At 35.5% G+C, this 12,986-nt stretch overlaps 1 protein-coding gene across 1 annotated transcript in view; it reads right to left on the bottom strand.

Moving 5' to 3' along the window:
* ASXL3 (ASXL transcriptional regulator 3) overlaps positions 1 to 12,986 on the bottom strand; it is a 136,205-nt gene that overhangs the window by 95,517 nt on the left and 27,702 nt on the right. Inside the window, exon 3 of the mRNA XM_027452167.3 lies at positions 6,444 to 6,446. Within this exon, the coding sequence (XP_027307968.3) occupies positions 6,444 to 6,446 (3 nt within the window). The remainder of the gene's footprint in view (positions 1 to 6,443; positions 6,447 to 12,986) is intronic.

The following is a 12,986-nucleotide window of genomic DNA, read 5'->3' as shown; positions in this document are numbered from 1 at the left end:
CTTTTTTTCCCCCACTCTTTTCTGCTTTCTCCTTGCTTGTCTCCTTTTCTCTTTCCTTTCTCTCATTTTCTCTCCCTTCCCTCCTTCTCCCCTTCCTCTAGCTCCCTCCTTTCTTGTTCTCTTTTCTTCCCTTCATTCCCCCCCCCTTTTTTTTTTTTTAACTCTATCCCCTCTCTGTATGTTCTCTTCTTTCTCCTTTCCTCTCTTTCTGTTCTTTTCTCTTGTCCTTTATCCTTTTATCCCTTTCATATTTTTTCCTCTCCTCCTTTCCTTTTCTTTCTTTGTTTCTTCTCTTTTCTCTTCCTCCCCCTCACTCTCCTCTTGTGATCAGTTAACCAAGTGCCCACCCAGCCACCCACCTAATACTCCTCCTCAACAGAAAACAGGGAGAAAATAGGATGAAAAGGGTCAAGACAAAGACAGGGAGATTGTTTACCAGTTACCACGAGATGCAAAACAGACTCGACTTGGAGAAAATTAATTTATTGCAAATTAAAATAGATTTGGGTAGTGAGAAACAAAGATAAACAAACAAACAAAAAACCCACCAACAAAACCAAAATGCTTCCTCCCAGCCACTTTTCCAGGTTCAAATTTCCTCCTTCAATTGCAGTTCCCCTACCTCACCCCATACTGAGTGGTGCATGGGGATGGGGGATTATGGTCAGCCCGTAACAGTTCCTTTCTGCAGCTCTTTCTTCATCACGCTGTTTGCCTGCTCCAGCGTGCTTCCTCTCCATGGGCTGCCGTCCTTCAGGAAGAATCTGCTCCACTGGGGGCTCTCCATGGGCTGCACTTCCTGACAAGAACTCGCTCCGGTGTGGGCTCTCTGCAGGCCACAGCTCCTTCAGGAAATACCCCCATGCTACTGTTTCACATGCTCTGCTTTCCCCCCCCTTCCTCTCTGTGTAGCTTTTTTGCCCTTTCTTAAATATGTTATCATAGTGATGCCCTGTCACAGGGCAGCCCCAGCCTCTCCTCACAAAGGCCACCCCTGCAGCCAACCCACTACTAAACCCTTACCATGTAACACCTCTTCTTTCTTTTCTTTCCCTTTCATCTTTGTTGTTCCTCTCTCTCTCCTTCCTCTTCCCCCCCCCTTTTCTTTCATCTTCTCTTATCTATTCTCCATTTCCCTTCCCTTCCTTTCTCTCCTATTTCCTCACTCTTTTTTTCCTCTCTCACCTTCCTCTATCCCCCCACCCTATAATACACTGTATCTGTAAAAACTATACTTTTAAATCAGAACCATAGCAATAAATCTTTTTATGAAACAACAATAAATGAGAAATGAAATTAATAAAATTCTGTTCATGTCTATTCAAAACAAAGAAAGGGTAACACTTCATATTCCTTCTCACTAACAAAACTTGAAGGAAATCTCCACAGTTTCTTTCTCTTTCCTTTATTTACAATTAGGGCATGACATCTAAGAGACAGAATTTTGAATTTTGAAACTAAGCATCAAATTATGGGGTAATTATGCAGAGGTGTTGTATTTACTTTGAGCATCCAAAACATTGCTTTCAGCCCAAAAGAAAAAGGAAGCCAGAAGTTATAAAAACAACTCACTTCTACATCTTAAGTTCATACTCAATTGACCAAAAAATTACTTAAAACAATTTTATAAAATCTATTATGTCACATAGAAGAACAAATAAAAAGAAACGTTCATTCCCTTTCAGAAGATTTTCCTCAATGTTCTTGTACTTAAAGAGTAATTCAGCACGTGAATATGTTTTACTCAACCACCAGAGGCAGGGAAAAAAAAAAAATCAAACACTGATATAAAGAATGCAGACAGGGAGTAATCATAAAGATTTCATCCAAAAGCAAATTATTGTTTTCTAGTAATATTTATTGCTACAAAAATATTTCTGTAAGCAAGAAAATACTATCATACTTTACATCAAAATAAATGCCACTACTATAATTTTGCTGCCTAATAAGTGTCAAGTATGTCTTTAAAATATTTTTGTTAAGAGCTTGTATCTGTATTCAAAGCCTGGAAATAAATATAGAACTGGCAATCACAGGAATTTCTGTATCTTTAAAAAAATATAGCAATGCAAGATTTATTTTATTGGTTCAAATTAAAATATTTTGGTGGATATAAAAAGTTTAAGTTATATATTTGTTGTGCATAACAGTTTAACTTGGCAAAACAGCATAGCAAAAGGTTGGTTCTTTCCCTCAAAGCACCAAGCACATACTTTTATTTTTGTTTTAACTTAATCCAGCTGTTGTTGCAACTCGTGCTATTAGTAGATCTCCTTATTCTTTTTTGACTTAAAACAGTTCATTAAGACTGGAACTGACAGACTTAAATGTCTATTTATCGTATAATTAAAAATTAATCTTATTTTAAATGTCACAGAAAACACTTTAAAATTATAAAAATAAAATTATAAAAATTCCATCAAATAATTTGTGGAAGTGAGGCATTAGTAACTAAAACAAATACATAAAAGTTTTAGATTAGCCATACTCGATAGGCACACTGCATTCCATCTGAAAGAAAGCTTGATTCTGCTGAAGTCATTAATAAACTCCCTTTAAAAGTAGGGGCTGAGATACACACACAAAGAAAGAGTCAGAAAAATGTAATATAATGTGGTATCACAATCAAATTTCAGTCTTAATGAGAAATCATTGTCTTCTATCAGTCATTCTGATCACGGTCTCTAAATATTTTTTTTAAATAAATAATTAAAAGCCTAATATAATATTAAAGCAATTGACAGCATCAACCATGTCATCAATTCAAACTCCTACCTTTTTAGAGTTTGTACTCGGAGATTGCTTTTATTCGTATTTCTTCAATAATGAATTTAATTTGTACACCCAATAGCTGTAAGTTCTAAGACTTTACTGGCAACGCTCAGTTTCACCCACCACAGTGTCAGAAGCATAGAAAAAATCTTCCAGCCACAGCCTATCAGCAGATTTATTTTCCCCTGTGTTGTATGAAGAGGCTACCATAAATGAGAGAGGATCACTACTAGTAATGTTTTACTTCCAAAAGGCAAGTTGGTGGCTTAAGGTGGCTTTTGCAAAATCTTTGCTCTGAAAATGTTGTATGTACATGTTAGCCACCTATATAATTTTCCATTCTCAACTAAAAACATAGAAAGTTTGAAGGTTGGGTTGGGAGTGCTAGTTTTGGGTGAAGGGGAGCAGACAGGTGAGTGAGTGAGTGAGTGTGTGTCTACGCTGAAAGCCAGCAGTCTTTTTAAATCTTCCCCTTTGTCATGTATTTTTGAAGATTACTTCTCAAGATGTTTCTTGTTGTCCTTTATTGGCTGTTTGTTTTTTTTTTTGTGATTGTGGAGGCCAGATACCTTTCTTGACACAAATGATTCCATATCTGATATGGCCACCTGAAGTATTTAAAAATTTATAAAACAAAACTCCCAGGTACATTGGTAACATGAGAAAAAAGAAAAGAAACAATATCAAGTAACAAGGGCCTTTTGCAAGAGAGAGTAATAACTGTTTACATCCCTCACCTGTTTTATTTGTGAATGAAATATAAAAGCAGGCAATTGAAACTCTTTTAGAAAAAAGCTACAGAATCTTGATAGCAGATATTTTAAGCAATCTTATTGGAACACGTAAAAGGTACAGAAAAAGATGAACATATAAAGAGATAAACATGTAAAAGATACAGAAGTAGTTATGGATGCTTTAAGATGCTAAATAGGATGACTATTGATAGCTATTTTTGCCCTCCTCCCCCCCTTTTTTTGTAGTAAATAATATGTGCCATCAAAAAGGGCTACTATCAACCATTTATTTTTTCTCATATTAAAAATATAAAAAATAAAAGAATATAATAAAATATAAGAAAGCAATAAGAAAAAAAATAAAAGAAATGGGGGAAAATACCTTTGTCGTCTCTTAGCTATTGAGAGCTAACAGCAAAACAGTTGTTAGGAATGTTTTGAGCTCTTTCCCATACAGTCTTTGCTACTGGAATATTCAAATGTGTCCTCTGCTCAGTTAAAGTTCTGTGATTTACAATTTTATATGTATGTATAAATAAATGTGAATATATATCTGTAGGTGTATTTACACACTCAAGCACATAAACAGTTTGATACAAACAGCATTGAAGTTCTTCTATTTATAGTTTGATTTGATACATATACATGTATGTTTGGCTTCTTAGATCTCTGTTGATACTGTAAATATTTGCCAGCCACACAACTGCTGGTTTTAGCAAGCAGCTACAATAAAGCAGCCTGTCTTCCTGACAAATTATATGAATTACAAGCAGAATATGGGGGAGTTTCACACTCCTGAAAGAAAATCAGATATTTCTTAAAACATACTTTTCCTTCAGATTATACTAAGTAAATAAGCAAAAGAAGTTTAGGCACTTTTCATAATAATTCTGTTTTGAAATGAAGACCGTGTGCATCATATAATTCTACATTAATTAAGAGAACTATCTATGAGACTCAAAATAAAATAAAATGGAATTGCTGGAAAAGGAATCCACATCTGTAACAAATTTTCTGACTATTTATACCTGATCTTTGCTATAGTCCCTGGACAGTGGAATTCTGAGGTTTGTTTTGGTCTTCACTCTACAAAAACATACTTCAAAATCTTAAATAAAATATGCCAATGCATGACTAAGAGAACTAGTAAATTTTCAGTTCTTACAATATGAGGAAAAAAATAAGAGAAAATAATTATGTTCAGATATTTTTCCCTTCAGTTAAGAAATGGTTTAATTACAGGTAGGCCAAACCACATACCCATAACTTTTCAGAAACATAAAGACATCCATAGCAAACTGATCCAGAAAATAAATTATTACTAGAAAATGATGCTTTCATAGAAAGCCTGACAATGTTTTCTTCTTTCACATTCAAGTAAAATGCATTTAATTCAGTCTGCCAGAAATGGCTATGCTTCTGCTCTATGAAAAATATGCTAATGATGAAAATAAGTACTTGACAATTTACTGAATACTGAGCGGAAAATCTGTAATGAATTGCCTATGTTGTAGTGTTCAGTTTAGGCTCTTTTTTTCCCCCCCCCCCAGTTGCTGTGGAATACTAGAAATAGCATAAAAACAGATTATACCATTTTGTGGGATGTTGAGCATGTCCCTTAGGACAGAGTGCTTAGAAATAAAGACAATAAAAGTCAGCTGTGGAATAAATGAAATTCAAAGCAATAATAAACAATAGGTTTAAATACTAACTCTTCAATTCAAAAGAGAAATGCAGAAACCAAAACAGAAATGCAGAAGAAATTCAACCCCAACAAATAAATCTAAATCAGCAACTAGTAAATTGAAACCTAGAATAATTAATCTTACACCTGCGAGAGAGAACAGCTACTTAGGTTACTTGGATGTGGCAAGAAAAGCTCGTAAATCCATTAAGCCAGGCATGTGTTCAAGTTACCAGCCAGATTTGAATGTTCACTGCAGGCTTCAAGTCTTCAACAGATTAAATTCTTTTATTAAGAATATTTTAAAAGACAGTTCATTCAAAAGATGACTCCTTCTAGCTAGGCTCCATATCATTCTCTGTTTGAAAGTTTCATATATATATATATGGCTGCCACTATCACGCTTTTGTGTTGAGTCACTTTCGCCCAAATAGTTCCTAAAGGAAATATAGCAGATTATTCTTGCCTTTTCTAAGCACAAGTGAGCTGAACAAGCTTGCTAGCTGGTTAGTAACTCTTACTGCATTTTGCCTCTAACTAGCACAGACTGATATTAAGCTCTCTCGCAGGTCTTGTTTCTGTCTTTTACTCAACAATGCTAGTTTATTACCTGTATGACAGATCTTCATTTCAGAGCCAGGATGGAAAAAGAACACATTCTGTCAAATCTCACCTTCACAACGATCTTTGAGAAAGCTTTGGCTCTGGACAACAGTAGATGCATACTGCTGGAAGCTCTGCTATGTCCTGGTTCCTCTTAAACCAAAAGATGCTGGCAACACAGGCCAATAAAGGTATTAAAACCAAAGAATGTATCTACCTTCCACATAGTCATGGTTCTGTTTATACAGTCACAGGCCAACTTTTAGAAAAAGGAACAGAAAAACACCATGTAGACTGTGGAAGATCTCATCTCTTCGGTACTTGAAAAAAAGAAATCAGACTTAATAAAGCACTACATTATAGGAAACACAGTATACTCAAACAGGAAAAACAAGAACCAAAGAACAAACAAACAAACAAAAACCTTGCACTGCTGAGGATGGATTACTGATCTAGTGAAACTTTTCTTACTTATAACTTCTGTAAGTATCTGATAATTTTGAATGTGTTTATATCTCTTGGATATCCCTATTTAGTTTCCCTTTCTGAAAAAGAGAAGGAAAATTCAATGCAGAACTACTACCTGAAAAATAGAAACATTAAAGAAAAATAGATAGTATACTTACACATTGCTAAAAGAAAAGTTACACTTTCTAGGAAAAATGTGGGAAGCCAGGCTTGACGCAATATATAATTTAGGATAATTTTATACATATGGCAACACCAATTTGTAATGCAGGAAGTTCCTCTTTTCATCAGCCTGAACTAGATTATCACTTTTCAGTTTCTTTCAACAGCAGTCTACACTAAGATGCATGAAATAGGAAAAAGAAAGCACAAGTTAAATTCTTACATTAAACATTAAAATATGTTGAGAACGGAATTATTACAACCGTGCAAAAAGTCAGCAATGAATTTGTTGAGGAATTTACACTATTTAGTTTTCATAGCTGATGCCCATTTACTTCAAAATAAAATGTCCTCTAATAGGAAGTTTGTTTTTTATCGTATAAAAAAACTAGATCTTACAAGATCATCAACCTCTGTATTGCTATCCATTATTTGTTACAGTTAAGCCGTTGGATTTACACTTTTATTAAAAAAGGAGTACCTTTAATACGGCTTTAACATATTACATGGATCTTAATTTCAGCAAATTAGAGTGTGATAAAGGAGAGTTGGGCATGCATTCAAAAGATAAAATATTTTTGCCATACAGACTGTTAGAAATTGAAACATGTTTATCACATCACAAAATTTAATCACCACCATTTTTTCTGTTACAGTAAAACAGATTAACTTTAAGATGTCAATGCTTCCACTGAATTATTAAACTTTAATATTTAATGATCTTATGAGTCAATCTCCCTTACCAGTAAAGGGTCAAACAAATAAAAGAGCATTACACTGGTATAGTGCTCTTTGAGAAAATACAGGTTAGGTTTGGGAGGAAGGTGCAGAAACCTAAGTAACTGCACAAGTAAAATAGAAATATTTTTAATAGTACTGGGGAGGCAGGTGTCTAACACAGATTGCATTCCTATTTTCCCAAGCTTTGCAGACATTCTGGAGAGAGCTGCTAATAGATTTAAAACAAGCAATTTTATTGCAGATCTTAAAAATAATAATAAAAAAATAAAGCAGCAGTATTTCCCATCATTTCCATAAAAGGTGGAAACATGATTATGATAGATGTTTTAATGCCCAAACATATAGATCTATTGTACCAGTGCTCAGTAAATGAAAAAAAAACCAAAGTGTTGAACACTATATGTATTAAAAAAGAAAAAGGAGAGAATCAACTGAGCATACAGGCACCGGCCTCAACACTATGACAAATGAGGGACAAAGTACAAAAGGGGAAGCCATATGAACTTTTCTAAGCTGTTAAATAATATAGTGAAGATACCAGACATGATAAGAATGATGGGATTGGGTTTTTATTTTCCTATAACTTCTCCTGGAACCAAACTAAAGAAGAAAGCTAAGTTGGTCCTGAGCCAGAATATGAAGTAGATAACTAAAATCTGAGATGTCGACATTGGAGTCCTTTAATAATTTCAGCCACACAGAAGGGTAAAATGAATGGAGTTTGAGTCCTCATACGTGAGAAGGGATGACAGCAGATTGGGGTAATAGGAGACCATGGAATTGGTGACCTAGTTTGAGAAAGAGGGAGGGGAGGATTCATGCAGCAGCAACTCTTGGTACAAGAGACTGCACATTGATGCAAAGAGATGTTGCACCAAGAACACCAATTTAGTAGACAGGATATTGGGAGTGGAGGAGCAAAGGACCGGGATATATTCTTAGCTTTGCATTCACTTTGAAAGAAATTACTTAGCTTCTCTCTCCTCCCTCTTCTTACATATGCTCAATTAATATTCATAACAGTAAGAACAGTATCCTCCAAAGCATTCTGAGTAATACTCAAAAGATTCTTGTTATTTATACTGTGCCAATTATCATCTGAAGTATTTCCAAAATTAAATCCACACCTTAATAAAACTAACAAAGGCATCTGCATTTGACGTAAGTATGATGTTTAGCCTGCCTGTAACATCTGGGGTGCACATTACTACATGCACCATGTAAAAAACAAACTAACAAACAAAACAACAATAAATCAAGTAATCTTATCAAACACGCTGAATGCAGACTGATTTTACTGGACTGTTTTATTGAACAGACTCCATTGTCCTATGAAAGGAAGAGGAGCAGCATTGAAACAAAAAAACAGCCGCAAATCATTTCTAAAAATTGAAACATGAAGCAAAAATGAAGCTAATGGTGCTCAAACAAAAAAATGCATTCAGCATAGTTAAGGATCTTATATTGAAATTTATAAGTATACACAATGGAAGAAAGATGATAACTAATAAATAAAAACGCTATCATCTGTGCAATTAGCTGATGGAATATACTTGAGATTTTGTAATTTTGTATCTGTTTCATTAGCACAGAACGACAGTTTTCCAAATCAGTGCAAAGACAAAATTACCATTGTACAGACATAAGCAAGTTACCTTCATACTCACTGTAGGGTAATCATAACGCAGCAACAGGGAATTGGGAATTACCAGACCTACCCACAGGGCTACTTTTAAGCTTCAGTTACTACTGCAGTTATTTCAGGGCTACATCACTATCAAAAACTGAACTTGTTATCACGGATAGTATGACTATGGAAGTTACAGTCCCAACTTTGGAACGCAGTATGTAGGAAACCCACCAGTTTTTACCAGGTTAAATTGTACTGTGGCATAAACCATGCTGGGAGCACCCAGGCAAGAAGGAGCAAGCCTGAGATTTTCAGCCGCTGTACTGTAGCTATCAAATTGGGTGGCTTGTTGTTACACCATGAAGAAAAGTGTTTCAAAGAGGTGTCTGAAGTGAACTTAGGTAGAAAGACAGGTAGTACTGAAAGATTGTTTCTTTCACTGCTCTGCAGCCAAAAGCCATATCTGTAGTTACATAAGGGTCAACCCTTTAATGCTAGGCAAAAAGAATGTGAACAGCTGTCCCTCTCTTTTCCCATCAAGGCTTCCTTTCAGCCCATTGCAGGGAATAACTACCTTCAAGACAAAACAACATATTCCTTCAGCTGGAAAAGCTCCCAAATAAATTCTATCAGACATACACAACCACAGAGGCCTTTCAACTGTCTGTGCTCTTCCTTTAACAATCAGAGCCTTGAGACAAAAGCTGTGGTTCTTTCAGTGAAATTTTAAGAGCCTTTGGTTATTAAAGGGCACTTTTTTTTTTATTTTTTTATTTTTTTTATAAATGGAAGATAAAACCTGTAACTTTTGAATAATTACAGATCACAGTGACATCTTGGAATTATTTCACAAAGAAAGGAAAGAAAAAAATCTGTCTACGTGCATAGACAATAAAACAAGGAACTCAAGATAAACAACAGAAGAGAGCTGTCAGCTCATTTAGCCTATTTACAGAAACAGCAGCATTCAGAAAGGGTTTTATTTTTAAGTCAATAGCTCTAAGGATGAAGTATTCAAAGGCTTGAAGAGACACTGTCAAAGAGATCAAAGGATTCAAAGGTAAGGGTAAATTTTTCAGGAGTATGATCTCACTTCAGAGATAAAGACAAACCCTGTACAGATTGTGTGTTTTATTTCATTGATGACTGTTCAACAATTCAAACTGGTTTTAATTCTAGCTAACCCACTATTTTAATATTTCTGAACAAAGACTGTAAATCTACTAAGAGTATCTTGAGATTTATTAGGGTCATACTTTGCTGCTTTCCTGGGCTCAGAAGACTTAATATGTTATGATATAATTCATGATAGATATTATCAACAATCTGAAAGAGAAACAGCACTATTGCCAGTGGCAAGCATCTCTTCTTAGTCTTCTGAAAGACTACTGTCACAACAATAAATCAATAAGTAGTTTAATCTTCCATAGGAAAATACAAAATATGCAGAGGAAAAAGGAGGAGAAGTTAGGACTGATGCCGTGATTCTCATAGTTGAAATAAAGATCAAAGAAACACCAAGAAAAAGAAGTTTAAGATCCTACTAGAAAATGGAAAATGGACCTGGAAGAGAGCATTTTTTAACCTCTTCCGGGAACGCGGCACTAAAGGACATGGCTTAGCGATGGGATTCGGTAGGTCAGGTTGATGGTTGGACTTGATGATCTTGAAGGCGTTTTCCAACCTAGATAATTCTATAAAAATTCCTTGACAAGACAGAGGTCAGTTGCTCCAGCTGAACAGCAAAAATGTTATGAAAAAGATCCCATACCAGGGTACACAATCTTGAGTTTAATGGAGGAAGAAAGTAAATAGCTAGCATAGCTGTGGGCTAAAGTTGCACTCCAAAAATTAAACATTTCTTCTCCCATTTTGAAAGTTTATTGGCTTTTAACTTGTACTGAAAATCTTTGGCTTTAATCTTTTCCAGACATGAAGGCAGACAACGAGTCAATTTCCCAGCCTTACCAAGCAAGGGGAAAGGAAACTACAGAAAAGCCAACACATAATCTATGGCTATTAGCATCATACATCTATCAGAATTTGGCTTGATATTTTCCTCTGGGACTCAAGCAATATGTATGGCTCCAGTACTTCAAACTGATCTAAAAACATTCATAGAACAATATGAATCAAGGGATACACTATTTCATTCCCCTCATTCAAAGCATGATCAACCAAACCTACATAGCTTCTGACAGATTAGTTACTTCTGTAACTAAATTGTTCTTAGACAGATGTACACGTCACATCTTTCTCACAGCTTATGACAGAACTCAATTATAGCCATTAGAAAAAAATCTTCAAGTCTAATCTCAATCTTTCCTCGCTACAATTTAAAGGCCTTATTTCTTGACCTGTCCATATCAGATGGACAGGGTAATTTATTCCCTTACTTTTTCCCCCATCTTTTACGTATCCAAGGATTTGTTATGTCAAAACCCAATCTTATCTTCCTTAATCCAAACACCTAATTCATACACACTTCTGTCCTATTTTTATCTGCCTGACAATTTTAAACTGTATTCTGTCAGTCCTATCCTCCTTGAAGTGTACTACCCCAAACTGAAGAGAATAGAGAGATTATTTCCTGTGGTCCTACAGACAATTTCAAGAGGGGAGAAAAAAACAAGAATAGTATTAGGATCTTTCTTTTTTACCAAGAAACCAAGAGAATTTGAGAGAAGGAAACTTTTTTTTTTCCTGTGAGAATCAGCAGGTTTTTTTAAAGAACATGGCCTACTTAAATACTGCCATTATGACTATTCAGGCATCCCTTGGGGGGAAGAAAAAAAAAAAGTCATGGGCAAAAAGAAACATCTGGCAACTTATGATTCTTCAATTTTAGGAAAATAAGGAAAAACACAAAATGAAGAAAATAGGCTTCAGGTAATTAAACTTCAGGCAACTCAGAGAACTGACAGGCAAAGTCTCCAGAGAAATCCCTCACCCAGCAGGCACAAACACATTTCTGTAACTGCACCAAGAGACAGGAGACTGGCTTGCTCTTCACTGAAGGGGCACTCACCCCCAAAACAGAAGAGTGCTACTACGTTTTCTTTGCTGGCACACAATTAGAAAAATGTCTATGACACCTAGTTAAAGCAATATCAAGCACAGAAAAAAAAAATGATTTGATAATTAAATAAGTTAGATATTCTTATATCAGCAAAGTCTATTTGAATTTACTCTCAGGTGTTTAGAGCTGACTAGATCAGTCTCAAAATTATTAAAGCTATTTTTGAAAACTTGTAAGAGCACAGCAGCGATCCAAAAGACTGGAAGACATGTAGGGACTAGATTTTAAAAAGATGGAAAAAGGAAGAGGCAGAGAATTAGAGACAGTACTTTAATTCCAATTCCCCTGAAATACGGAATAAAAATTTGGAAGGATTTATCAGATAAGAAATCGTGTAATACATAGATCTGTCAAGAATAAGTTACTTCAGATCTATGAAAAATAACCTTTCTGACACAGTACCAGACGCTGTAGATAAAGGAGAGTAGGTATCATATACCACAGCTTCAGTAGGTTTCTGGACCTTGTTTCTCACGTATCCTTCATAAGAAAAGGAGAGAAATATAATGCTGCAAAAGGAAACAACTTCCAATATATATGCAAAGATAAACTTGGAAGGGATGCATTCATGTTGAAAGACAAAACTACTTAATAAAGCAACCTTAATAAATTTGAGAAACCACATGCAGAAAAGCTGAATATAATTCATAAAGACACGGGGAATTCTAAACCTTGAGAGGAATCAGTAACACCACAAATACAAGATGGAGAATTACAAGGAAGGTTGCAGCACAGTGGAAGATGGAAGAGAAGCACGGAGGTTAGAGGTGCCCATACTCAGACCAGCAGTCTATATCACAATAGCAAAACGGCTAAAATCTCATGCTAGGGTGCATAAACAGCAGGCTGCAAGTCCAAAGAAACCTACAGTGGGACATGGAATTGTTCCCAAAGGAACAGGGACAGTGGAGGCAGGGAAGGGAAATCCAGAGTGCTGTGCACAGAAGTTAGCTGCTGTTTATCTTTGTGAAGAGATTTCAGTGTCCAGGACTGTTGGCTTGGCACTGCACACTAATGCCACAGGCATGAATGTTAAATTAATACTTCTCACCTGTCTCCACCTCACCCCAAAAACACCATGTATTTTCTACATCCCTGAAAGGTTTGCCTTAA

The sequence above is a fragment of the Anas platyrhynchos genome, chromosome 2 (assembly GCF_047663525.1).
Source record: "Anas platyrhynchos isolate ZD024472 breed Pekin duck chromosome 2, IASCAAS_PekinDuck_T2T, whole genome shotgun sequence".
Lineage (NCBI taxonomy): Eukaryota > Metazoa > Chordata > Aves > Anseriformes > Anatidae > Anas > Anas platyrhynchos.
The sequence above is the reverse complement of the archived record's forward strand: the minus strand, read 5'-3'. Positions and strand labels throughout refer to the sequence as shown.